General features: G+C 37.1%; 1 protein-coding gene across 1 annotated transcript; it reads left to right on the top strand.

Annotated features, from left to right (window-relative positions):
- The first annotated feature begins 3,270 nt into the window (after window positions 1-3,270).
- On the top strand, window positions 3,271-7,796 carry LOC126605311 (chromo domain-containing protein LHP1-like). The gene is made up of 6 exons (XM_050272686.1): window positions 3,271-3,812; window positions 4,053-4,078; window positions 4,421-4,507; window positions 4,787-5,578; window positions 7,268-7,328; window positions 7,460-7,796. The coding sequence occupies exons 1-6, from the start codon at window positions 3,456-3,458 to the stop codon at window positions 7,505-7,507; spliced, it is 1,371 nt and encodes a 456-aa protein (XP_050128643.1). The 5' UTR covers window positions 3,271-3,455; the 3' UTR covers window positions 7,508-7,796.
- The last annotated feature ends 19,865 nt before the right edge of the window (window positions 7,797-27,661 follow it).

The following is a 27,661-nucleotide window of genomic DNA, read 5'->3' as shown; positions in this document are numbered from 1 at the left end:
AGCTTGGAACATTCAACACTGCAGAAGAAGCTGCAATGACGTATGATGCCGAGGCACGTAGAATTCGCGGCAAGACTTGTGCCTATGTTTCTCTTTCTCTCTGTAGATTGAATGGGTATGTCTCTGAGTGTGGGTGTTAGGTTGTTTGGTTCTTAGGTTTCTGCAAATTTAAGATGGATGTTCTGGTGAGGTTGTGAAGGTTTCAAGGTGGTGAAATGAAAAATTGAGAGAGACCCGACATAGCTTTTCGCGTCGATTCCCATAGACGGCGCCAAATGTTGATGCACAAAACCAGAAGGGTCTTGAAACAACATAAATCCGACCGTGAATCTGCAAGAAAGGAAAGAACGCAAGAAGTATCGTGGTTCACCCCAATGTTTGGGCTACGTCCATACTGATGTTGATATTGTTTCACTCTGAATGGTGAATATACAAGAAAGCTAAAGGCAGTGTGCTCTCTAGCCTATTTTTTGTGTGCTCTCTTCACATGGCCTAAAACTTGGCCTCCTCTAATGAGGAGAGTGAGGAGTCCTTTTATAGAATAAGGGCTCCTTACTTATTACATATTTGCCCCTTCATTTATTACGTAATTACATTTGAGTCCCCCGAGTATTTATACAAGGTCTAAATACGGAGGCCTTAAGTATGGTACAAACAACATGAAAATTAATAATTGAATTATTACTTAAGTGTTGATTGATGTGTTTCTTTTTTATTGATGACATATTATTTAGTTTGCAAATTTTATTTACAAATATAGTTTACCTAAGATGACTAAAAAAATTAATATTAAGTCACCAAATTTATTTAGGAAATATGCTTAGTCCATGTCACAGCCCGTCCCGAATTAAAGTTATTGATAACATGAATTGATGAAATTGCCCTTGAGTGGTTGGTGGTGGTGTGTGTGAATAGGCTAAGGTTTGGACTAAATAAATTTTTTAAAGTTTTAGTTGTTTGGTTGGTGACCCAATTTGGACCACACAACAAAAAAAAAAAACCCTTTCTCTCTCTTCTTTCCCGTGCTCTCTCCCTCGGACTCTCTCTCTCCTTTCTCCCATACAGATTAACAACAAAACTAGTGGAAAGTTTGCAGATCGAGGGTTTAAAGGACACCATCGTGTTCCTGAGGTTCATACGAGTTGAATGGTGCTATTTTTAGGTAAGAACTTCTTCGAAAACTCGTGAAAACCCTAACCCGATTTATGTCACTATTCATGAAATAGTAAAATCGTGTGTTTTTGGGGATTTCAAGCTTATAGGTAGCTTAAGGAGGTCCTCACGAGGCTCGCAGTGGTTCGTTGGAAGAATTTGGACGTCGAATTATTGAGAACGACGAGTTTTAAGATTTGCCGAAATATTGAGGCTTTTTTCGATGGTTTCAGGGCTCGACTCAGTTATGATTTTGTTCGTCTAGGTGAGATCTTCAAAATGGGTCAAGTTTCATGGAATTTGGTTAAGAAATGAAGAAAATATAAGATTTTGAAATAAATTCCAGAAACCGGCGAAGTCACTGGTGTCCGGCGACTCGTCGGAGAAGATGAAGGCATATTGCGTCAGTTTTGACGGAATATGCTAACGGCATTAGATGACGCCGTTAATAATTAACGATATATGCTTGCTTTTGGACGGAATATTCCTGACGGCGTTAACTGCCGCTGTCAGTGTGCTTGCCATATGCCCACGCGTGGGTGGTCGGAAAATTTTTCTAAAAATATGGGGATGTTTGTAAGGTTGTGTAGATCACATTGGTATATTCAAACGTCCCATTTGAGCAATGTATGAGAAGTTATTAGCTAGTATTGGTGTTGTGCTTTAAATTAACCTTTTTATAGTTGTTTTGCATATAGGGGAGACTTATCTCGAGGACAAGCGCAGTCAAGGGCGACTCGAGAGCTACGACCCTTCGACATACCAGTCAGTGGGCTTTTGGTTTTCAGTATATACCTATATACTTGATATTTTCCCAGAAAATGCGTTTAAATAAAAGTATGCTTTGAAATGCCATGCATATAAATTTATATTATGTATATGAAATAGTAGATGATGCATAATATATAATTGTGGTGTTATGGACGCTCAGATAAGCTAAGTGAGTTTATGAATTGTGAATGTGATTAATGTCTGTGATTAATTGAGAAGTTTAGAGCTCATAAACCTGCACCCCGGGTAATTATGAATTACTAGAGTTAGAGTACAGGCCTGTTTATAATGTCACCTCCTGCACCATATGCTCATATTGGATCCAATTTAGGTGCACAGTCTTGTCGTACAGACCATCATAGGTGGTTCCGACTCATAGGTGACTAGCGATTTATTGCCTAACTATTATGAGAGCATAGTATTGAGCATAATTATATTACCCCCAGTCTTGTCGTACAGACCCTTTTAGTGGTTTCGACTTGTGTGTAGTGTAGTGCCGTATAGGTCATTTGTAGTGACTCCGGCTAAATTGAATAATAACCTATTATTTCAGCCGTACAGACTTCTGCAGGGGTTCTGACTAATATGTTATTTTCCATGAATTTATTCTCACCTGAGTTACTTATTCTATTTTATGTCTTAGCATGGCATACTTATGATTATAAATATGTGAAACATGATTTGAATTGATATATATATATATATATATATATATATATATATATATATATATATATATATGTATGTATGTATATGTTTATATTCTAATCCTGGGAAAAATTATACATGTTTTAGAGTGAGGGGTTAGAGCATTTGAAAGTTAAGCGTATTCTCAAAACCTTTGTTTTTGCCCACTCACATTTTCTGTTTTGCGTCCCTCTAGGTTTTAGGTAAGCTTGTTCGTCGGTGGCTTACGAGGATCGAACAGAGGTTCTGACAAACTAGCACAATGTACGACATCCCTGGGTGTCGTTTAATTAGTACTTATTTTCTGGACTGAACTTAGGCTACTTATACTTTGATTGTGTATTCACACACTTTCCAGCACTTATCTTAGCTAGTACTCTTATGAATTGGTTTTTAATTATTCGTATTCTCTATTATCTTTATTACTTCTGCACTGTGCACATAGCTACGTCACCCTCACGTGACAACCAACACGCCCTGACTCGGGTCGGGATGTGTCAGTCCATATTTTAACAAGTCCCATATTAATAACTAAATAAATTGAAAAACAATTCAAAATTGAAGCAATCAGACGTTGACACGTTACACAATAATAGCATTTTAATAAACAGATTTAGCATTAAATCGTAGAAATTGAAATTGAAATTGATAAGAAAGATACAGGCGGGCTAGAGAGAGAAGATGAGAGAGAAGGGGGGAGAGAAATAAGGGTAGGAAAAACGCTTGAAAAGGAAGTGGGAGTCCGGTTTACGTATTTGGGGGGAATTGGGGCTGAACACTCTAGAGAGAGAAACAAGAGAGAGAGAGAAAATCCTTTGTAATTCTATCACTATATAGTAGCACAAATGAGAACCAAGGTAGGAAGAAGGGAGATTTGGGACAACAATTGGAAGGATGCAATGCCTGCTGCCGGTGCTGTTCTTGTTCGGGACGCCGGCAACAACCACCCCGACGCCCCTTTTGCTCTTCACCAACAGCAAGCTTCTGCCGCCGCTCAAGAGCAAGAGCATCAGGAGGAACCTCAAGCTACCCAAGAAGATGGCGATGGCGACGGAGACGGCGAAGCTGAAGAGGACGCTGACGATGAGGGAGGTGGCGACGGGGACGGTGAGGCTGGCGCTGATGACGAAAATAGAGAGCGTAACAAGCTTGATGACGGCTTCTACGAAATCGAAGCGATTCGCCGGAAAAGGGTTCGAAAGGTACTACTCTCTGCCCCCAAATTTTTATTTTTACATATATGTACTCAATTTTTTTTGTGTGCGAATTTGTTACCATTTGAACTTTGCCTGTGAGAAATGAATTGGGTAATTTTTATTTTTGCTGTTTAAATTTGAGTTTTGGTAAGAAATGATGGGTGTATATGTTTGCTTACTTAAATTAATCTTACTACTGAGTGCTTTGTGTTTTCATTTGTGTATGTTGCAAAACCAACGATATAGGGTCAGCTCCAGTACCTCATCAAATGGTGCGTAAACCTCTTTCTTATCCTTTTTTGTTGTCACTGTTTAACTTAATTTACGTACACGTACACTTCTTAGATACATTGAATCAAATCGAAGTCCTGTTGATGCTGAAGATGGAAAATAGATAGGGCAGCAGAAGGAGGAGGGGAGAAATTTAAGGCCTATCTGCATATAGTAGACATTCTTAGACCAATAAACCAACCCTATATAGTAATATGTAAATAAACCCGCAAAACACTTATGTTTTCTAAAATCCCAAACTTGAAATTTGATAAAAGTGTCTCCTATAATCTGCTTCACCTGTTAATTGATTTGGTGTATTGATTTGGTATTTGCTTATACAGGCGCGGTTGGCCAGAGACTGCCAATACATGGGAACCCTTAGATAATCTCCAGTCAATTGCTGATGTTGTTGAGGCCTTTGAAGAAAGGTATATTTTGTTTGGTTTTCTATCTTCCCCTAGTTATTCATTTTGTTTCAGAAAAGTTGGATGAAAGGACCATAACTTTTGACTGTGTTTAAGTTTATAAAAATCATAGAAACTAAATCGTTTAAGATTGACTTGATTGGGTTTATTTTTTGCTAGTAGTTTTTTCTCAAAAATAAAAACTTTATATTTTTATGTAGTTATTCTTATGTCTGCTACAAAGTTTACAAATATCACATAAACTCATCCTTTTTATAAGTTTTTCATATGTCGTTTATAAAGCTTGCGAACTGGTAAGCATCGGAAGCGCAAGAGAAAGCAAGGGACTCCTCTTTCTCAACCCAAGAAGAGGCAGCAGCGTTCTAGTGATCCTATTCCTATCTACAATATGACAGATGTGGAAATCGGCATCGTGGATAAAGCTCTGTCCTCCACTGCTCTCAACTGCTCGAAACTTGTTGGTCTTCCTCCCCCTCAACAGCCAGTGGTTTTAGCTCGTGACGGAGAGAATGATGGGCATGTCAACAATATTGAAGCAACCAAGAAAGTTAATGCTGAGAATGGCTGTTCAAATACTTCTCAACAAAATGGTGGAAGGAGAGAGGAAAATGAGGATGATCCAAAGCTTAGTGAGCTCAGAGCAACAACATTTACTAATGTTGTCAATTGGGATAAAGTTTCTGTACCTTTCCAAGAAGCAAAGGCTCCAGAAGTTAATGGCCCTACAGATGGTCTTTCCAAGGTTGATTGTGCAGAACCAGTACAGAGCAATCGCAGCACTGGAGCTAAGAGAAGGAAGTCCAGTTCTGTGAAGAGGTTTAAACAAGAGTCACAAGTGTCCGAACTGGGTGCTACACCAAATGCAACAACCAGAGTCAGTGTTAGATATGGCGGTAGAGGTAGTCAATCAGGGGCAGAAAATCTTGATTATGCTGGGGGAAATTCAAGTCGCAGGAATAAGATTGATGAATCAAGAAATGCAGTACGTATCACCAAGATAATAAAGCCAATAGGATACTCAACTTCAGTGTCAAACGACGTCCAGGATGTGTTAGTCACCTTTAAGGCAATGAGGTTTGTCTTAAACTTCAATTTACAATTCTTTTCCACTGCTGAAAATGAATTTAAGAATATATTCTGACCAGATTTATGAATAGTATGTTTATTGAATAGGTTGAATAAAAGATGCATACTCTATTAGTTCCTCTTTTCCCCCTTCTGTTTCATAAAAGGAAAATGCATGCTCCATCAGATGTAGATCGCTATCCTTAATAATAAACATTTGACTGGGTTATTCCTAACAATCTACATGTTAGTTAGTTAGTTAGGTACTACTGGAATTTCAGTAACTATTTTCTTCCCTCTGATATGATTCATCTAAAGATGCCATGCATTCGGTTAAAAGAACGATTCTGGTGTAGTCATACAGTTTTGTGGCTATCATCTATAAATATTTTTTCTTTTCTTTTCATACGTTTATATGGCTTGTAAGTGCATGCCCGATAACAGTTTCTCAAATATCTTAGATAGAGGAATGCTGTGCATAAGAATCCTTTGACTAGTATCACCCCCTTTGTAGTTGAAGTTAGAATGTTTTCTAGTTTGCTTAATAAAAACTCTTGAGTAGCATATTTGCTTAGGAGCAGTGATACATGGCATCAGTGTAGCTGCGTCTTTGATGGCTTCGTAGTCTGAGCAGTTCAATAGTCATTGCATAGGCAAAATATTTTTGTCAAGTTATAACTTTGAGATTTCTTCAAATGTTGGTTGATCTTATGGTTTTAAGACAATTTGTTTTAAATGTGTATGGTCAAAGTTGCATCCTTAACACTAAAATTCAGGAAAAGATGACTTGTTTCCTAGTCTCCTTGTGATAACTTGTGCGAAGTACAATGGTTGAGTATCTGTGTGATTTTTATGTTTAGACATGTTGGTGCTTAACTGCCCATGCCTACGAGTATTTTATGGGTTAGGCGATTTTTTATGACCCTTATTGGAGAAGTTGGTCGGCTTGAAAGTTAAATCCTCTGACAACTGATTATGGACTTTTCAGTAATGTATTGCTTTCTTTAACATTACTACGGTACCTCCCTAGATAATTTCAATTTGGGGTCTCTCTGATCCAAATGTGGTACATTACAATTCTGACATTAACTTGGATGATCTAAAAATTCCTTTTTGCTCGCTTACCTTTTATTTTTAGTACTTAGGAGTAGTCCTTTATAAATTAGGACATTTTGAGATGAAAGGATGATACAATGGAAAAGCTTCTACTTGAACTGCCTTGTCAAGTTCCAAATTCTAGTTATTGATTTCTATGGTTCATGATAAATCTCACATTCTTGCGCTTCAATGCATAGTGATTAGCGACTACCATGTTTTGTTCCCATTTTCGGATCGCATGGACCTGCATTTCTGTAAGGTAGATATGAGCTTCCTGAACGAATGGATGTAAAAGTTTTGGCATGTTAAGATGGACAACATCCCTGTTGGGGTTTTTCTTTTTTCTTTTTATTTTCTAGCAAGAATTATCTGGTCCTGCACCAGTCGAACCCAAGACCTGATGATGTTTAATTTTAATTTTATATAGATGTAATGTGGAAAGTCTAGATTCTTCTCAATGGATGAACGTATATTCTCTAGATATTGGAAGTTGTAATTAGTTCTGCTCTTCAATTGCTAAAGATCCGGCCTAAAGTCTGGATCACATGGTTCTCTTCACATGCTTTATAACATTTTTATTCGTGGTTTGCCTTGTTAAAGGTCCGATGGATCTGAAGTGATAGTGGACAACAAGTCTCTCAAGGTTAATCATCCGCTTCTGGTAAGTGATTATTGCTCAAAATGATAACATTCTATGTTGACAACATTTCAGTGCTTTAAGTAGCTAATGATAATTGACTCGTCTTTGATATCGTCATTTTTACTTCTGCTAATCTCTCGCTTCTTTTCCAGTTGATCGATTTTTACGAGCAACATCTCCGATACAATCCTACATTTTAATTCAAGGTGTAAATGGAGGATGCAACATGATAGCTAGATCTGCATCATCTTTGTTGTCAGATGTACACAGCGTCGGAAATTGGGACTAGTCGGAGTTTGGATGAGAGTGCAGGTTAACAAATGTAGTTAAAGTTTGGTGAACTCAAGTCAGTCTACCAGTAGCTGATTGGCTTGTTACTCTCTTGTGTCTCCTTCATTGACCACAGTATTTACTGTAACGTGAGATTTGTTGTATCTGGATCTGCTTTATTTTATTTTATTGGTCAATAGTATCTGGATCTTTCTCTCTCGCTTTTTCGCTGTTGAATTATGTGATGATTTGAACTAATATGGTTCTCCGGAGTCTGTTCTCCGAAATCCTTAGCCATTGGAAATTGATCATTGCATACTTTCCCCTAAAGATTTAACTGTTAAAATCTATACTAAAAAAATCTCAGAAATATTTATCCAAAAAAATTGTAACAATGATCTGTTAGTTTTAATCCAATTGAAGTAATGGTTTTTCAACTAAAAATCCATGATCAATTCATCATTGGCTCCTAAACTCATCAAACGGTGCAACCATGCTCCCTTTCATCAACTCCGTCAGAATTTTGACAAAATGTCATGTTGGAAGGATCATTGCGACAATTGGGTTAAAGTTAAGGAACTATTGCTCTAATTGCGTTAAAGTTGAGTGACCATTGATATAATTTTTCTCATTTGGTTTTCTGTATTTGTCACTTGAATCAGCCTCACGTGCATGTCACTTGACTCATTTTGACAAAAATTCTAACAAAGTTGATGAAAGCTCTAACGGAATTGACGAAAATGACCATAACTGCACGCTTTGATGAGTTAAGGGACCAATAGTCATAAATTTTTAATTAAATAATTATTACTCCATTTGGATTAAGGTATAAGATTATTTTTACAATTACCTCTTTAAATAACTGTTACTCCATTTGAATTAAAGTAAGAGATTATTTTTACAATTTCCTCTATTTATCCGTTTCAAGAATTCAGTTGCATGAATCTTGAATTTCTCGTTGGTGCTGTCATCGTCTATTTCACGAAAACACCCATTCTTGAAGGCATCGAAAAAAGAAAATATAATAAGAAGCTGTTTCGTAAAGAAGAAATGTTCATGCAGAAAATGCCCGTGGTTGGCTGCCTATACTTGCTAAATCCTTTACTTTAAAAAACCCTTTAAGGCTCGATAGTCACATCGTCGCATTGATTTATTAATATATATTTTATAATATAAGTGGATGAATTTGTTAATATTTGATAGACTTCAAGTATAATATTAATAAACAGTATTATATTATATCGCGAGATAATTAGTAACATTAACTGACAAGTTGATAGTCAAAATGAGAAATCTCGTGAGAAAATTACAATAATAGAAGAATAGGGATTCCTGTAGAGACGTTGGCATCGCTCAACAACCATCAAACATGCAACAAAAAAGAAAGAATGATTGTATTTAGAAGTTATCTCCTACTGCTACTATCAAACAACCCTTTCCCCTCTTATAAATCACTACCCTCCTTTGCTCTGAGTAACTTACTTTTTTGCTTTCTGCACCCACCGGAAAGTGCTTTCTGCACCCGCTAGAAGCTGGAGATAGAGCAACTGCCAACTGAGCTTTGCAATGAGGAGCAGAGGGCCGTCGCCACTTGTACCTTCTCTATTGGTGGGTGCATTGGGTTTGATCGTCTGCAGACCTACCATAATATCCCTCCTGGAAATCTCAGTGTCTGTGTTCCAAGTAGGTGCAGAGACAGAGCGGAGAACCACCTTTGCTTTTGTGATGCTTCTTCTTCTCTTAGTTTTACTGGTTGTGCACGTTCTTGCTTCATTTTTTCCATCGTTTGAGATGTCATCCCCCGAGGTTCGTCACACGAGTACCTCGGAACACGGTGGTGACGGGTTAGGGTTCGGAGTGGGATCGTTTCTTCTACTTGTACTCTTCCTTGTTCTATTTCATCTGGTGTGAGACCAGCAACAGCTTTGCTTGTGTTGTATGATAAAGCTCATTGCATATGCTTTTGGTAGCACATTCACACATCTCTCTCTGTCTTTATCTCTTTTATTACAAGCGATATTACTATTTTAAGTTAGACTAAGGGGGCTCGGGAGTGTTTGAACTTGGGACGTAGTAGATTAAAGAGACAGACTCTATTCACATAGGCAATCCACCACTTGCCCTCTCTCGAGTTATATCGGAACTTGGAATAGTAATGTTTACTACTAACATTCTTTTGAGTTTTTGTTTTATCAATCGTTGGATCCAATGATTTAGAATAAAGTAATTATAAGTACCTTATTAAACACTAGTAGATAAGTATTTAACATTTAATTGAATAGATTACGATCACTATTTTAGTTTTCATAAAACCAAAAATATTACGATATATAGGTGAAATGATAGATCCTTTCCAATGCAAAACAAGACAAAAGCAACAAAATCCATGATACCACATTGTAAGATGCATATGATCCAAGGGTTAAATTATAAATAATAATCGTTAGGCAACAAGTTATGCAATGCATGTAAAAGTTTCAGTGAGAGAAAGAAGAGAAATATGATTGAGTGGCAATTCATGGAAGAATTTACGCCATTTGCCTTCTACAGCTTTCGTGAAATTTGCACAACTGCTATAATAATTATCTTGATAAGTTCTGGATATTTCCTCTCCCTCCTCGTAGCCTTCCTCCTTCATCTTCCCTCCCACCCACCTTGCCACCTAAACCCAATTTCCATGTCTGTCTTTCCTTTAAATTTAAGTTCATGTGTACTTAGATTTGTTTTTTGATGAGTAAATATTATACTATATATTTGACAAAAAAGAGAGGATATTATAATATATATTTTACCTTAAACCTAGTATTAATTTATTGGTTATTCGGTGAGAATTTTGATACATTGAAGTATATTTTTAATGTAGGATATTCGACTTTCTCTTGAGCAAAAGGTGATCAAAAAGATGAATTTTGGAGTGGTTCCAATTGGAGGATGTTCGTTAGTCTCTCAGCTTGTTCTTGACAAAGTTTCAGATTTTTCTACCAAGCAGATTTTCCAAAGTTATAATAGGAATGTATTTCCTAATTATCTTATTCTATTTTCTTTATTAGTTTTAGAAGACCTTTTTTAGTAAGGATTTTATTTTGTAGTAGTATAACTAAGGCTATTTAGCCATTAGGGGAAAAAAAGGGATGCACTCCTTTGGCGAACTCGGCTTATAGAGCTTTTGATGACTCAAGTTTATTTACAAAGTTTTTTCAATCTATGTTCATAATAATATTTTTTGTATATGATTGTGCACAATCCCTTTTGTTAGGGTGAGGCCACGAGTCTTAGCAAGAATATGTAGTTTCTTTTCAATTTTCTTATGATATTATATATGCATGCATGTTTTGAATTATTAATCATCGTGTTTTAAACTATCTATTTGTCTTAATACTTGATCACCATTAGGCTATTTAGAAAAGTAATTTGATACAATTTGGTCGGAGGCCAGTCCTTGAAATCAAAGGCATCTTGTGTTAATAATTGTAATTTCACTTAGGATGAATATCACATCTTAAGGATTGCATGGTTTTTCAAAGTGTTTTAAAAAGGTTTAATGAGTTTTGCATGTTTAAATTTGATCTGAATACCACAGACGGATTGCATGTTTGATATACGTTCTATATTGGAGGTCCAAGTAGAGCATAATTTAGGAAAACTTAACCTTCAAAATATGCATGTATAAGTAATATGTAATTGGGAGAACTACTTAAGATTGTTAAGATGACGGTGGAACCCTAATGCTTTTTGACACACCCCAACCGAAGTCGAGGCATGTTGGCCGTCACGTGAGAGTGATGTAGCCAAGAGTGCAAAAGAAGTAAATAAGAATGTGAACAAATAAATACCAAATTAAAACTTATTTAAGCAAGAATTAAGTAAGAATGCGGAAGTGGTCAAACCCAACTACAAACATTCAGAGCATAAATAACATAAAGGTGCAGTCAAACTGATTAAGTACAAAATACACAACTAAAGATAAAATATCCCTAAATTATTTGATGGAGTGTCAGAACCGCTAATTATTCCTCGTGTGCCACCAAAAGAGAACGGCTATCTAGGACCTGGAGGGGCGAAAAATAGAAAAGTGAGTGGGCAAAAACAAAACTTTAGAAAACACATTTCTCTTTTCTGAAAGTAATAACCCCTCACTGTAAAACCCGTATAGTTTCCAGAAAATAATACTACATAAGTAAGAAAACGAATGCCTGAGTGCAGTGAAAATGAAAGCATGCCATGCCACGATATCTCAGCAATAATAAGCGAAGCCAGGTGTTAAATCAGCCTAACTAACATGCCAGTCGGAGTCACCTAATGTGACCTGTACAATTGGACCTATTGCTCATCATAATGCAATATTTAAATATAACACATTTAAATCATCGCATGCTATGCATAATGAATTTAAAACATTTTTGGAAACCGTAAGATATATATATATATATATATATATATATGAAAACAAATGCCCACTCACTAATATGTCGAATGATCGTAGCCCCCTAGCCTCGCTTGTTCGCACTCGTCCTCGGGGTAAGTCTCCCCTATATGCGAAACAACTATTTTTAGTTAATTAATTAGCACATACGCAAATCTAAGAATAACTTATCATAGTTTGCTCAAACAGAAGGTTTGAATATACGAAAATGTTCTACTCGAAGTCACGGACCCGCACATGAAGACCACTCACCGGCCGGAGGCCGAACGTGCCCTCACGCGCCATCCAACCCATGACCATACCCTCAGCCACGCGCAGGCACGTGCACGGCATGCACTAAAGGAACCCTAACGGACGTTAGGAATATTCCATCAACTTTGACAGAATATTCACCTTCTTCTCCGCGCGAGCTTCGCCGACGCTGCCGTCTGGTTCACCGGATCTTGGAAAGTTATCACCAGATTCTAGGAAATTTTTGAAACCTTAATATCTAGTTCATTTCTCAACCAAAATCCATGAAATTTATATGGATTTGAAGCTCTTGAGGAGTAGAACAAGTTCGTACCTTTTAAAAGTCCAAAATCAAGCGAAAAATAGCCTGAAAATCCCTCGAAAATTCCAGCCAAAACTGAAACTTCTCGAACTCGCATGATCCGACGTCAACTCCTTTCCAAACTTAGTCTAGAGTCCTTAGGGAGTTGAGTAAAAACTTTCTCGAGCCTTAAAATCTCGCAACTCAGCCACAATCACGACGACCCAAGAACCACCGAGTTGGAGTTCATAAGTCAATGGGTTAAAACTCGTTAAAATGAGAAACGATTGGTACGATTGAGTTCGTGAGGTCGAGATGAGAACGATGGTGATGTTTTAAGGCTTGATCCGCGATGGTTGGATGATGTTAAAAGGTGGTGGTGGCTCGGGTTTGAGAAGAACAGAGAAGAAGGTGCGAGAATGAGAGAGAGAGAGAGAGAGAGAGAGAGAGAGAGAGCTCAGGTTTGATTGGGCAAATGAGAGAGAGATAATTTTAATTGGTCCAAAAGAAAGAGAAAATATCTAATTGGGCTAGGGATAGTGGGAACCAAAATAATTGTTGGATAAGGATAGTGATAAAAATAATGTAAAACCACATATGTACATCCATGTCACTTAGCCAACCAGGGCATAATCGTCACTTTACACACTCGGGGAGAAAATTACATAGAAAATAGGGATGGGTTGTCACACTTTTACAACTTTATTTTTAAAAACTATTTTCTTTTATGTTTCTTATCTTTGCCGGTTTCTTTAATATTTTTAATTAAATTTGTTTCTCTTATTCTAGGTCTTATTATCAACTTTTTCCATAACTTTGTTTTAATTAATTAATTAAGATTTGATTTTCACATTAATTATTCATTCAATCATTGTGGAGAATGACCTTGCTAGAGCCGACTATACTACAATTACCTTGTACTCTTGCAAGTATTTTAAGTATTTTTATCTTTAATTTTGTAGGTTGCGAAAATCCATCATTTTTCCTTTCCATCTATAAGTGCCTTCTTGGTGAGGTTTGTTTGTGAATTTTCCCTTTGAGTAATTCCATTTTGTGTGTAATTGGCTCGTTTGCGGTCTACTTCATTGATGGCTTTGAGGATAAAATTCATGCTAGTATGAATACTAGTTAGTTCATTGTTAGTTCATCTTCAAAGTCGGCACTCCTTGTTTTCAAAGAGTGTCCTCCTATTGGTTATATTGTATTTTTTGTTCACAGATTTTCTCATTTGCCAATTCACAAAGTTCCGTTGACTATAATTTGGAATGCCATCTCAATCTTCTAAAATTGAGTGTGTCCATTTTCTTATTCTCATTCATGAACTGACTAACTTTTTAGCCCCTGCATCAATTTGGTAGTTCTTTCCATGGGTGATGGCCTCACCATTGAACTGATGGCACATCTGATAGGAAGAAGGAATATGAAACTTTGTTTGTACTATGTTAGAAGTTCATGCGGTTTGTTAATCTACTTCAGAAAATTTTTCGATGATGAAATATTAAACATCTTCTCCTAATCACTTGGTGAGATAAGCTTGTATGATGTTAGAAGATTTTCTATGTCTAACTTTAGATAGGGAATAAGTTTTCAATTTTTAGTTTTGCTGCTGTCATGTATCACTATATAATTTTAGTGTGTGTATGTGTTTACCCTAAAAACTATCAAGCCTACGTGGCGCGCAGGCCGAGTAACTAATAAGCTAACTACGTCATTCGGTTGAATGCAGGGCATGCCAACTCGACGACTGAGCTCGGTCGGTGAGTAAATGAATGTGGTAGTGATGGTGTCGAACGCGCTGCTGACTTCTACGTCTTGCGATTGTGGTCGAGGAAAGAACTCGTCTCGACCTTCTAGGTTCTAGAGCCTGAAGACAAGGCTACTAGTTTCTTCGAAGTTCATGAATTGTCGGCACCAGGTTCGATCTCCGTAATTGTATTTGTGTAAATATAAGTACGCCGAACCGGTACCAGATTGTGGTTCGGCAGTCCGAATGCCAAACTCTAAAATGTATTAAGGTTTTGATTGTAAATGTGGTTCGGCAGTCCGAATGTCGAACTTTAAAATGTACTTGCGAATATCCAACCAAAAAATAAACTCAGCTTTCAAGGTGTCGAGCTTGGTAATACCTCACTTTGCAGAGAAGGCTAATGAGGTGACCTCTTTCAATAAAGACTCAAAGACTCCTTACTGACTGAGACTTACATAATAACTAGTCAAACTCGAAGTAGTGTTGTTAAGACTAACTGAAGGTGCTCATCGGCCGTCTGATTATACGGCTCCAGTGCTGTTAAGACTAACTGAAGGTGTGCTCGACAAGGTTAGAATGGTTAGTGTTTTCTCAAGAGAGATTTCGAGTAGAGTGAGGGTTTATAGATGGCAGATTTGTTTGTGTGTTTGGAGGGCTATGAATGTTGTACATCCTCTCTTATTTATAGCAACAACCAAGGTAAAAACCTATCAAGATTAGAACTCAACGATAATACTCTTCATACCAGGATTGGGCCTTGAGTGGAGTTACGGGAACAGCCGTCTGATGGAAAACTACTTTCACGTTCGGTTCAGAGAGCACTTTTTTCGTTGAGAATTCCTCGTTCCCTTTCGTGTAAATTCCCCTGCAACGAATTAAAAACTTGCGGGGCCCTCTCTATTTCCCTCTCTCGAGCCCCGAAGAAAACCCCCTCCCCTTCGGACTCCACATCTCTTTTGACTCTATATATGTGGGCACCTGATATCTATGAGGGTTCACCCACCCCGGTTACAGCATTCCTTTCTATTGCGCCTAAAATATCTATTTCTGCAAATATTTCACGTGTTTCTATTTATGGTTCCTATGGAGCTACATTGCAACAAATCTTCTTTTTCTGCAGCATTGCTTCTATGATAGCTCTGGAACTCTGATCTTATGTAAATTCTTGACCCTCGATAAGATCAAAAAATCATATTATGATCATCCCATTTGCTGAGGTAATCCAACAAGTTTTATCTCTTATCCAAAGAACCTAGAATCCTTGCCACTTAATACTATGGTCTAGTGGTATTCCTCTTCACTTGTAAGTGAGAGGTCATAGGTTCGATTCTCGCCAAAGTTGAATTTGAACCACATTATTGCTAGCCCATTGTGAGGCTAAGCACACCCCTCCCCCTTAGTGTATATAATATTGTTTGTTCAAAAAAAAAAAACCTAGAATCCTTGACCAAATTGGACTCGGCCAAGTTACCTTGTGAACTGGGTTGAGATATTACCGTAAATCTAAATCTCCTTATGGGTCAAGACTCTACTATAGGCCAATAATCTATCATGAGCCAACCAAAGAACTAACTCGGCCCAGACCCATTGATTTGGGCCTAAACAGTTTTCAAATAAATGCCCTTTAAGTTTGATCTGCAAATAGGGGTCGAATGTCAAATTATACAAGAGACCACATAAGACAAAGTAAAAAAAGGTAGATTGGGTATGATTTTCTCCTTGGGTGAACCCCTTTGTCTTGATTACACCATGTTTGGAGTCTAATCCTATTACATATAAGGAACCTAAGATATCAAAAGATGTTGCTTTTGGAAATGAAGCTACACTACTACGAAACTACCCATTAGTGTCCTTAAAAACGACAAGAAAAGTTAATTCATGTAGGATATTAGGTAAAATCTGATAAGAAATGAACATAATGGCGGAATAATCTATCATGAGCCAACCAAATAACTAACTCGACCCAGACCCATTAATTTGGGCCTAAACAGTTTTCAAATAAATGTCCTTTGAGTTTGATCTACAAATAGGGGTCGAGTGTCAAATTATACAAGAGACCACATAAGATAGCGTAAAAAAATAGTAGATTGGATATAATTTTCTTATTGGGTCAACCCCTTTGTCTTGATTACACCAAGTTTGGAGTCTAATCCTATTACATATAAGGAACCTAAGAAATCAAAAGATGTTGCTTTTGGAAATGAAGCTACACTACTACGAAACTACCCATTAGTGTCCTTAAAAACGACAAGAAAAGTTAAGTCATGTAGGATATTAGGTAAAATCTGATAAGAAATGAACATAATGGCGGAATAATCTATCATGAGCCAACCAAAGAACTAACTCGACCCAGACCCATTAATTTGGGCCTAAACAATTTTCAAATAAATGTCCTTTGAGTTTGATCTGCAAATAGGGGTCGAGTGTCAAATTATACAAGAGACCACATAAGATAGCGTAAAAAAATAGTAGATTGGATATAATTTTCTCATTGGGCCAACCCCTTTGTCTTGATTACACCAAGTTTGGAGTCTAATCCTATTACATATAAGGAACCTATGAAATCACAAGATGTTACTTCTGGGAATGAAGCTACACTACTACGAAACTACCCATTAGTGTCCTTCTTAAAAATGACAAGAAAAGTTAATTCATGTAGGATATTAGGTAAAATCCGATAGGAAATGAATGTAATGGCGGATAAAAGAAGCGACAGGAATGCTAGAGTTAGGAAAAGACTTTTTTTGTCAGATAACATTCTTAGGTTGCATTTGGGACATCTTAAATTTTTTTAAAAGCTGGGATGAAAAAAAGTTGCTGCCAGAATTGTGTTTGGTAACTCAACAACAAAGCACTTATTTTTAAAGTTGCTGCCAGAAACAGTTGGAAGGTGGAAGCAGCTATTTGCTGCTTTCAAAAAATAGCTTTTTATTATGAAAACAAGGGTGAACAGTACCGTTGAATGAAAGTTTTCAAATGGCCATCATACCTTCTCGCATCTCACTTCTCTTCCTTGCTCTGGCATCTCACTTCACTCCTTCCCGTCCACTCATTCTCCAACCTGAAACTTCCTTCCTCTTAGCGATCTCTGTCATTCTCAAGGTCGTTATCTCTCGTTATCTTTTCTGGGTTATATTGTTTTTTTATGAATTTCTGGGTTCTTTGTTTTTTTTTTTATGGAAAATGTGTTAACTTTTATGGGTTATTTTTTTTGGGTTAATAGCTTTTTCTGGGTTTAAAGAGCTTGTTTTAGACATTTAATTTATGGGTTTTGTTGCTTTGTTTGTTAAGCATGAAGCTCTATTCCCAGAGTCTCTCTTTTAAGTTTTTCCTGTTTCAATTTTTTCTGTAGATCTGTTCGAATCTGGGGTTCATAGATCTATGGATTTCATGAATATATTGGTTCTGTAATTTACTATAATTTAAGGACACTTCTGATTGCATTTTCTTGCATTGCTGCATTTCCAAGAATATTATATGCATTTTCTTGATTGTTTGGGAATTGGTTTCAGATTCCAGAGCAACTTACTGGGAAAGTTTGGAAATTGGAAGATTTTGAATCACATCCTGCTTACTGGCGAGTTCTTGCTTTGTGTTTTTCTTCAATGGTGTTTTGGATGGTTATTTTTTGTTTGATTTTCTTATTATCTGTCATATTATATATGTCATGTATTGGATATTGGCAATTAGTTAGAGTGGATTTTTAGATTAATTAACATGAATGATGGGTTCTTGAATAACAAATCTTGAACGAATATTCAACTACAAGAGGAGTGCCTTTGTGAACATGGATGCATGTGGTGCATGGTTGTCAGTTGCATTCTTATAATGGATTAATAAACTAACCTCTAATTAAAAAAAAAAAAAAAAGAAGAAGAAATGATTAGGTCACTGATTGAAACTTGATATAGAGATGCTTCAACTTTTCTAATTCTAGACTTCTAATGTGAAGGCTTTCACTAGTACAATAACTAGTTAGAATAGGATGACTTTAATCTATAAGCACAATACCCAGTTAGAATAGGACGACTTAAACATCATCTTACCATGCAGAATAAAAGCAAAAGAGTTACCATTGTAAAATCCACCAGTTGAATGTGCAGCAGAGGGATCTTCATAGGCTAAACATGCGTCCCTTTGTTTTTTCCAGACTCGTCTGTGTATATTTTGATATTATATGGCCATTGATCCTTATAGTCACGTTTTTGCTTGATTCTTCCCACCTGAACAATAATTTAGCATTAAGTAACCGAATAAATGTATACCAATTTGTGGAGCTGACAAGGCAATTTAACTTGTTCCTACAACTGCTAGAGAAACGAAAACTAAATTTCCATACAGATCCTTAAACTATAAAAATCAGTAAACAAAATTCAATCTTATAAACTCGGATGCACAAAGTATTGCCATTTGTAAATGATATGCATGGTATTGCCATTGCTACAGCTGGTAAATGATATGCATGGTATTGCCATTTGTAGCTAAATATTCGTGGATTTTAAGATTAATTAACATGAGTGATGCATCCAATACCATAGAGCTTTTAGTTGAATATTCGTTCGAGTGCCTTTCCTTGTCCAGTTTTTTTTGCTGTTTGATTGTTCTGTGAATTGCTGTCATTTGTTCTTGTTTTAATATATATATATATATATAAGTATATGTACAAATCAGTAGTTGGTATCGATGGCAAAGAAGGGGGCATCTTCGTCAAATCCTTCAGCTACATGGAATGCCCACAATATATCTATATTTTGTGATGTTTGCATCAAGGAGGTTGAGGCTGGAAATCGTCCAGACACTCACTTTAGCAAAGAAGGATATGCAAATATTATAGCTAACTTCAAGGCAGAGACAGGGCATGATTATGAAAGAGTTCAACTAAAAAATAAGTAGGATGCACTTAAAAATGAGTGGAGGTTGTGGAAAGAGTTAGTTGGTAAAGAAACTGGCCTAGGGTGGAATTCGAGCAAGGGTACCATTGATGCTTCTGAGGAGTGGTGGAATAATAAAATTCAGGTTTGTGTATTTATCTTTTAATATGTATTATGATATCATGCAATATGTATTAACCATATTCTTTCTTACTTGTAGATAAACAAAGAATATGAAAAATTGCGAAAAAAGGGTATTAGTCTTGAGATGGAGGACAAGTTAGATAGGATGTTCTCGAACACAGTTGCTATTGGTGAACATGCCTGGGCACCTTCATCTGGAGTAGCACCACCAGAGACAAGAAAGGAATCATAAGACAAATTGATTCAGTTGATGAAGATGAAACTGAGACTATGCAGGATCTAAGGCACGCTAGTAGGAAGGGAAAAAAAAGAGCGGCTAACCAAGGAGAATTGCAAAAAAAAAAAAAAAAGGTTGATAAGAAAAGGAAAAAAATTGGAGGTGCTGCAAAACTTTGTGGCCAAACTAGCAGGTGCTGCAAAAGAGGGTTGATAAGAAAGGGAAAATAAAGAAGCTTATGAAACTAGGAGTTTTGCAAACTCATTGATATCCAAACTGCATATAAGCTGTAGTATTCTGGAAGTGATAACGGTTGTTCCATAATTGCCTGGTTGTGAGCCACCTAGTGAGTTATGGCTATTTGCTACATGTTTATTTTGTAGTGCAAAGAAGCGAGAGGTGTTTGCCACGATAAAAGATCCTGAAGTACAACTGACTTGGTTGAAATATATGTTCAACAAACAACAATAAAGAGCTAAAACTATGAATTAGGAGCTAAAACTATGAATTAGGACTATGTGTGGTTTGTATTTTGCATTAAGATTATGTGTTGAATGTTGCTACATGTTTATTGAATGTTGGATTATATGTTGAATGTTGAATTATGATTTCTTGTTAAATGTTGGATTATGACTTGTTCTTGAATGTTGGATTATGACTTCTTAGTGATTGTTGGATTATGACTTGTGGAATGTTGAATTATTTGTTAGGTTATAGGTGTTTATTCAATATGAACACCTCTGATGATGATCTTGAGGATTTGGAGGATGATGTAATTATATGCACTGTAGCGAGAGCTGTTGAAACATATTATTTAAAATATGTCCACAAAACTCTGTATATGAATTCTTCCCACACAGGTAATATTTGGTTGATGGAAGTACTACAAGGAAATGATGCGTGATGCTATAGAATGTTTAGGATGAACAAAGATGTCTTTTATAGATTATCCAATGACTTGCAAACTAATTATGGATTGAAAGGTTCAAGGAGAATGAATGCAACTGAAATATTAGGAATGTTCTTGCATATGTTGGGACATGGTGTGAAAAATAGATTAGAGCAAGAGAGATTTCAACATTCTGGTAAGACTGTTAGTAGATATTTTGATGCTATGTTAGATATTATATGTAAGATGGCAACATATATTATCAAACCGATGGATTTAGAGTTTCGTGGCATTCCCCAAGAAATAAGGAGAGATACAAGATACATGCCTTATTTTAAGGTAAAGTTTGACTCGTCTTCTAACTTATTTGCAAACTATAAGTGTAGGTTGACTGTTTTCTTCTATGTTATTATTTTTAGGATTGTATTGGTGTCATAGATGGAGTACATGTTGAGGCTTCAATACCACCTCCGGATCAAGTTCCATACATTGGTAAGAAGGGAATGCCGACTCAAAATGTTATGGCTGCATGTAATTTTGACATGCAATTCACATTTGCTTGTGCCAGATGGGAAGGCACTGCACATGATACAAGGGTTTTTTCTATCCATGCTATGGAATCCAAATTTAAACTTTTCTAAGCCTCCAAATGGTAATCTTCATACTTTATTATAACATTTGACATACTTGCTTTGTAAAATTATTACAATACAAAACAAAATTTTCAATTTTCAGGAAAATATTACTTGGTAAATGCGGGGTACCCACAAATGAGAGGTTATTTGGGACCATATAAAGGTGAAAGATATCATCTCCCGGATTTTCGTAGGGGTGCCGAACCAACAGGTCATAAAGAGGTATTCAACTACATGCATTCTTCTCTTAGGAGCATCATTGAACGAACTTTTGGGGTATGGAAGAAAAGATGGGCAATTTTAAGGAATATGCGTAATTACCCGTTCAATAAGCAAGTGAAGATTGTCATTGCTACAATGACTCTTCATAACCACATATGGAGGTTTTCTGAACGTGATCGTCATTTTGATGACCCCAGGTACTTTTGTGAAGAGAGCGATAGTAGTGATGATGATGATGAAGAATACCAAAATTATCAAGTTGAAGGATCACATAAGATAGAAGCATTAAGATATAGAATAGCGGCAAGTTTGATGAATGCATCTAATTAGACTACTTTCAAGTACATTAACAATAATTGTAATAATGAATTCTAGCGATTCAGTTTAAAATATTTCAATTGAAATAGTTTGTCATACTAATTAATATTTAAGATAAAGTTTATAAATATTTTTCTTTTAAAAATAAAGTATATTTAGTAATTCACCTTTATTTGTTAAGAAAATTAAATTAATGGCACATCCAGTATTATACCTCTTTTTGGTCATTTCACACCGTCACAGCAGTTTTACAAAAAAGTTTACCAAACACTATAATACTGCTTTTTTTTTTCAAAAGCACTTTCACAAAAAAGTTTACCAAACACTCTGCTACTTTATTTCACAGCTGCTTATTCTCACAGCATAGTAGAAGCAGTTTTTTTTCAAAGCACAACAATACCAAACTGGGCCTTAATCCGCCAAGAAAAAGGAAAGCATTTTAAATTTAAAAAGAAAAGAAAACGTCAATGGTGTCGGATAGAAGACTATCAACGATAAAATGATGAAATCGATTGTGAGCAAAAACACATGGAGAGTTGTTGAATTACACCCCCCCCCCCAACTCCCACTTGCAATATATAAACCAATATGGAAAGTGGACCTCAAAAAAGAAGATGAAAGTTGATGCAGTTACATACATACATACATACATATTAGGAAAATTATCCTTTCATTTCATTACTTTAATAAGGTTACACAATGATGTCTTATATACTAGTTACTCACTAGTATTAGATAACTAACTAATTACACCTTCATCAACTAATCACTCACTAATTACAAAACTACCATAACAACCTTAACTGTTTACAGTTTTACCCTTATTATCCCCCCTCAAACCTAACTGAGGTAGCCGAAGGGAGAGTTTGTCCCTGAGAAGATGGAATATGTGCTTGGACAAAGCCTTTGTGCAGATATCAGCAACCTGATCTTGAGTACACACAAACAGAACTTGAACTTGATTAGCAAGCACTTTTTCCCGAATGTAGTGATAATCAATCTCCACATGCTTGGTTCGAGCATGGAAGATTGGATTTCTAGCCAATGAAATGGCAGAAATGTTGTCACACCAAATCTGAGGGGAAGAAGGAAGATCAAGACCAACATCAACTAATAGCTTGCATATCCATGTTAGTTCAGCTGCAGTGTTAGCCAATGATCGATATTCAGCTTCGGTCGATGACCGAGCCACAGTAGGCTGTTTCTTGGCACTCCAGCTTATAAGTGAGTCACCCAAATAGACACAAAACCCCCCAGTAGATCGGCGATCAAGACTGCAACCGGCCCAATCGGCATCAGAGAAAGCAGTGAGAGTAAGAGGTTTAGCACATTTTGGAAACCATAAGCCAAGAGACAAAGTACCCTTTAGATATCGGAGAATGCGTTTGACTGCCTGAAAGTGAGTTTGTCTTGGACTATGCATAAATTGACAAACTAAATTAACTGCATAAGACAGATCTGGCCGTGTCCATGTTAAGTATTGTAAACCACCAACCAAAGATCTATATTCCTCAGGTTTATCAAGCAGAGAAGAGTCATGATCTAATTTAGTTGTACTAAGAGGAGTGACACAAGGTTTGGAACCTTCCATATGTGCTTTGGAGAGAAGATCGAGAATATACTTGTGTTGAGAAAGAAGAATACCAGATGATGACCGCTTGACTTCAATACTAAGGAAGTAATGAAGAGGACCAAGATCTTTGACAGGAAATAAAGAACAGAGCTGAGAAATAATGTCTTTACAGAGTTGAGCATTCGGTCCAGTAACAATAATATCATCAACATAAACCAAAATGAAAATCAACGCAGAAGCCTTCTTGAAAAATAAAGAATGATCATTTGAGGAACCTGAGAAACCCAGAAACTTCAATGTAGTGGTGAGCTTGTCATACCAGGCCCTGGGGGCTTGCTTGAGCCCATACGAAGATTTATGGAGATGACAAACATGATTTAGCTTGGTAGGGTCTTCAAATCCTAGTGGTTGGATCATGAACACAGATTCTGTCAAAGTACCATGCAGAAAAGCATTGCTAACATCAAGTTGATTGAGAAACCAATCAAACTTGGCAGCCAAAGTGAGAAGTAACCTAATAGTAACAAGCTTGGCAACTGGACTAAATGTCTCAGTATAATCAATGCATTGCTGCTGATGGAAGCCTTTGGCAACAAGCCGAGCTTTGTACCTATCAATGGTACCATCGGGTTTTCTTTTAATTCTAAACACCCATTTTGCACTAACCAAGTTCTGAGTGGGATGAGCAAGAACTAGAGACCAAGTGCCAGTTTGAATGAGAGCATTGAACTCTTCGTGCATTGCTTGACGCTAATGAGGATGTTTGGAGGCTTGAAGATAGGTAGATGGTGTATAATCGGGAGAGAGATTAGAAGAGATGGGATACTTGGTTGCCAGAAGTACTTTGGGTTTTAAAATACCCGATTTGGATCTGGTTTGCATGGTATGAGTATTGAGAGGTATTGAGGGTGCAGAAAGTGGATGAGGGAGATAGGGAAGAGGAGGGTTAGGTAAGGCAATAGAATAGGGGACAGGAAGAGATTGGGATGGAGAGGGTGAAGATGGAGTTGGAGATAAGATAGGAGATGAAGAGGGAGAAGGCTGAGATAGAGGAGGAAAAGTCAATGTGGTTGGAATAGGATTGGATGGCTGTAAATGAGAAGAACTAGAGCTTGAATGTGATGGCTGAGGATGATCCTTTTGAGCAAAAGGAAATGTATCTTCATCAAAAATAACATGTCTCGAAAGATACACTCTGCCATTGGAAGGATTAAGACATTTATAGCCTTTGTGGTTCAAACTATACCCCAAAAATACACATTCCTTGCTTTTGGGATCAAGCTTGGAAGTTGTATAAGGTTTCAACCATGGGAAACATCGACATCCAAAAATTTTCAGTGAGATGTAATCTGGAGATCTGTGAAATAGTAGTTCCCAAGGTGAGAAGTTGGTGGTTGTTGGCATCTGATTGATGAGATAGATAGCTGTGGCAAAAGCTTCAACCCAATAGGAATGAGGAACCTTGGATGCTACTAGGAGAGTTCAAGCAGTTTCAACTAAATGCATGTGCTTGCGCTCAGCACAACCATTTTGCTTAGGTGTGTGAGGGCAGCTTAACTGATGGGAAATGCCATGTTCTTGAAGAAACTTGATAAACTTGAGACTAAGAAATTCCCCACTAGAATCAGATCGCAAGATAACAATCTTAGTACTGAGTAAAGTTTCCACCAACATTTTGAATTGCACAAATGTATCAAAGACATCAGATTTAGACTTGAGAGGAAAAAACCAAGTATACTTGGTGTAGTCATCAACAAAAATGAGATAATATCGATATCAATTAACAGAAATAAGTGGTGCAGAACCCCATACATCAGTGTGCAGGAGCTCCAGAGGCTTACTGGATGTACAAGAAACAGAAGCAAAAGACAATTTGGAACTCTTGCCTAGAGCACAACTGAAGCACACAGATTTATTTAAAGCACTGGAAACTGAAATACAAGACTGAGATGCTAGTTTATTAAGTATTTTGAGTGCAAGGTGACCCAATCTGTGATGCCAAGTCTGCTGTGAAGCTTTAGCAGAAGCTGCAAATGCCTTTTGATTACCAGCAATAGAGGATGCATGAAATGGATAGAAACCAGCTCTCACAGGACCTTTAAAAAGCGTTTTCTTCGAAGAAAGATCCTTCACAATGAAGTGAAAAGGATACAAATGAATAGAACACCAATTATCAAGAATAAACCGATTTGCGGAAATCAAATCTTGCTTAAGATGAGGAACATGCAAGACATTTTTAAGATCAAAACAATGAGAACCAGTATTAAGTGTAGAAGAACCAGAATTGAGTATAGGCAAACCTTTGCCATCACCAATATACACTTGCTCAGGTCCAGTGTAGGGCTCATGATTCTGCAAATTTGTGGAGGAATGAGTCATGTGCAAGCTAGCACCAGAATCAAGAAGCCAAGTAGGAGGGGTAGAGGCATGATAAGCAGTTGGAGAATTCTTGTTACCAAAATTGGGATTCATGCGCTGAGGACACTCAACAGCTTCATGATCGAATTGGCGACAAATTTGACAAGAGATCGTTCTGTGAGAATTGTTGTACTGAGAACGAGGACCCCAATTGTAACGATGATTACCTTGATTACCGCGATTGAATCTTTGATTGCCCTGAAAACCTTGATAAATCCGTTGGGAACCACGATTGGTGTAATTACGAGATTGAGAGAAATTGCCACGATTCGAATGACCATAGGATTGTGAAGAAGATCCGTTCTGAGTAAAGAATGCTTGAGCACCAAAATCACCAAGAGGTGTGGGAAGAAGACTAGCAGAAGCATTAAAAGCTTGAATGGGAGCAGATGGTGAGGTTTTCTTGCGAGCAGTCAGTTGAAGCTCCTTATTCAAAAGCAGCCCATGAAGTTCATCAATAATGGTTGAACCCAGGCGAAATTGGATTGCATCAATGAAAGACTCATACTCAAAGGGCAAACCATGTAAAATTACATAAATCAACTCAGAATCTTCAATTGGGGCCCCTGCATTTGCAAGAGCATCTGCGATTTCTTCAATTTGTTGAAGATAGAGCGCAGCCGTAGAATCACCCTTCGTGATGCTACGAAGACGAGAACGAAGCTCATGAATGTGTGATTGCGATGCAGTTGCAAGTCGCGATTCCAATTTTGACCAGAGCTCACGGGCCAAATTAACTCCAATAGTGTACGGAATTAGGGCATCCGATAGGGTAGAATTAGTCCAAATCAAGATATTCTGATCATTTTCAAACCAAGTAACATACTGAGGATTGAGAGTAGAGGTTTGATTACCCGAGGAGTCAAGAAGGTATTTCGGCGGAGCAGACATCGTGCCATCAATGATTCCGGTGAGATTGTACCGGCGAAGGATGGGAGGAACAGAGCACTCTAGGTGAGATAGTTCGTCGATGTGAGCTTGATCGGCACCATAGATCCAATATTTTGGATTGTAATTGACGATGTCGTCGAGGAGAGAGAAGAATTAGGGCAAGAAGCAGAGCCAGAAGAAGGAGATCCAGCCATGGCGATTGCTAGGTTTGGAAGAATCGAAGAGAAGGAAGCAAGAGATTTCTAGGGTTTGAAGATTCGAAGAGGAAGAAGCGGGAAGCAGAGGAAGAGGATCAGCTGTCGTAGGACTTAGGCGAGTAATAAGGTTACACAATGATGTCTTATATACTAGTTACTCACTAGTATTAGATAACTAACTAATTACACCTTCATCAACTAATCACTCACTAATTACAAAACTACCATAACAACCTTAACTGTTTACAGTTTTACCCTTATTAATACATACATACATACATACACATAGACAAGTTTAAAGTTACGTTAGTTGCCGAATGATTCAGACAAAAAGACGTAGGTTACTTTGATACCTATATACCGGTTACTAGGCTTAAATCCAAAATATAAGTTTGAAATGATCACTAATCGGATGTCAAAACCCTAAAACATGAGGAGTCAAACCCACCGCATCTAACTGTGAAGAAGATTATAAGCATGGGACGCAGTCGGGAAAAACTCTCCAGCAACCTAACTAATGGGCACAAAACGAAGTCTCCAACCGAACAGCGATGAAGATTAGCAGGTAAAGACTGGCGGATCAAAACGCAAGGAGGAGAGAACGAGACTTAAGGATGGTAACAACAGCTAGCCGAGTCAGATTCCATAACAGATAAATAGTAGTTGAACTGCACATAAAGCTCATAAATGGTATTCACTATCACATTTGCTTCCAACTGAGAGAGATTTTTAACAAACGGCTTCAGACAAATGAAAGATGGCCCTTTTTATGTACCAAAATAGGAAAGGGTGGCCCCACTACAAGAATATTGATTATTAGGGGCAGTAGCTTAGGGGCGAAAATAAGGATTCATCTCTATTAATTTGCATTAGGGGCGGATATATAATTTTGCCTCTAATTAAAGTGATAGGGGTGGAATAAAAATTGTTGCTATTAATTTCAGATATTAGAGGCGAATAAATGGACCTCTAATATATTTAATGAAATTTAATAATTTTAGTTAGGT

Source organism: Malus sylvestris, chromosome 2, assembly GCF_916048215.2.
Source record: "Malus sylvestris chromosome 2, drMalSylv7.2, whole genome shotgun sequence".
NCBI lineage: Eukaryota > Viridiplantae > Streptophyta > Magnoliopsida > Rosales > Rosaceae > Malus > Malus sylvestris.
This window is presented reverse-complemented; position numbering and strand designations above follow the sequence as displayed.

Coding starts and splice junctions, on each gene's coding strand:
- LOC126605311 (XM_050272686.1), top strand. CDS start 3,456: ATGAGAACCAAGGTAGGAAGAAGGGAGATTTGGGACAACAATTGGAAG. Junction 3,813..4,052: donor GCCGGAAAAGGGTTCGAAAG/GTACTACTCTCT, acceptor CCAACGATATAG/GGTCAGCTCCAGTACCTCAT. Junction 4,508..4,786: donor GTTGAGGCCTTTGAAGAAAG/GTATATTTTGTT, acceptor TCGTTTATAAAG/CTTGCGAACTGGTAAGCATC.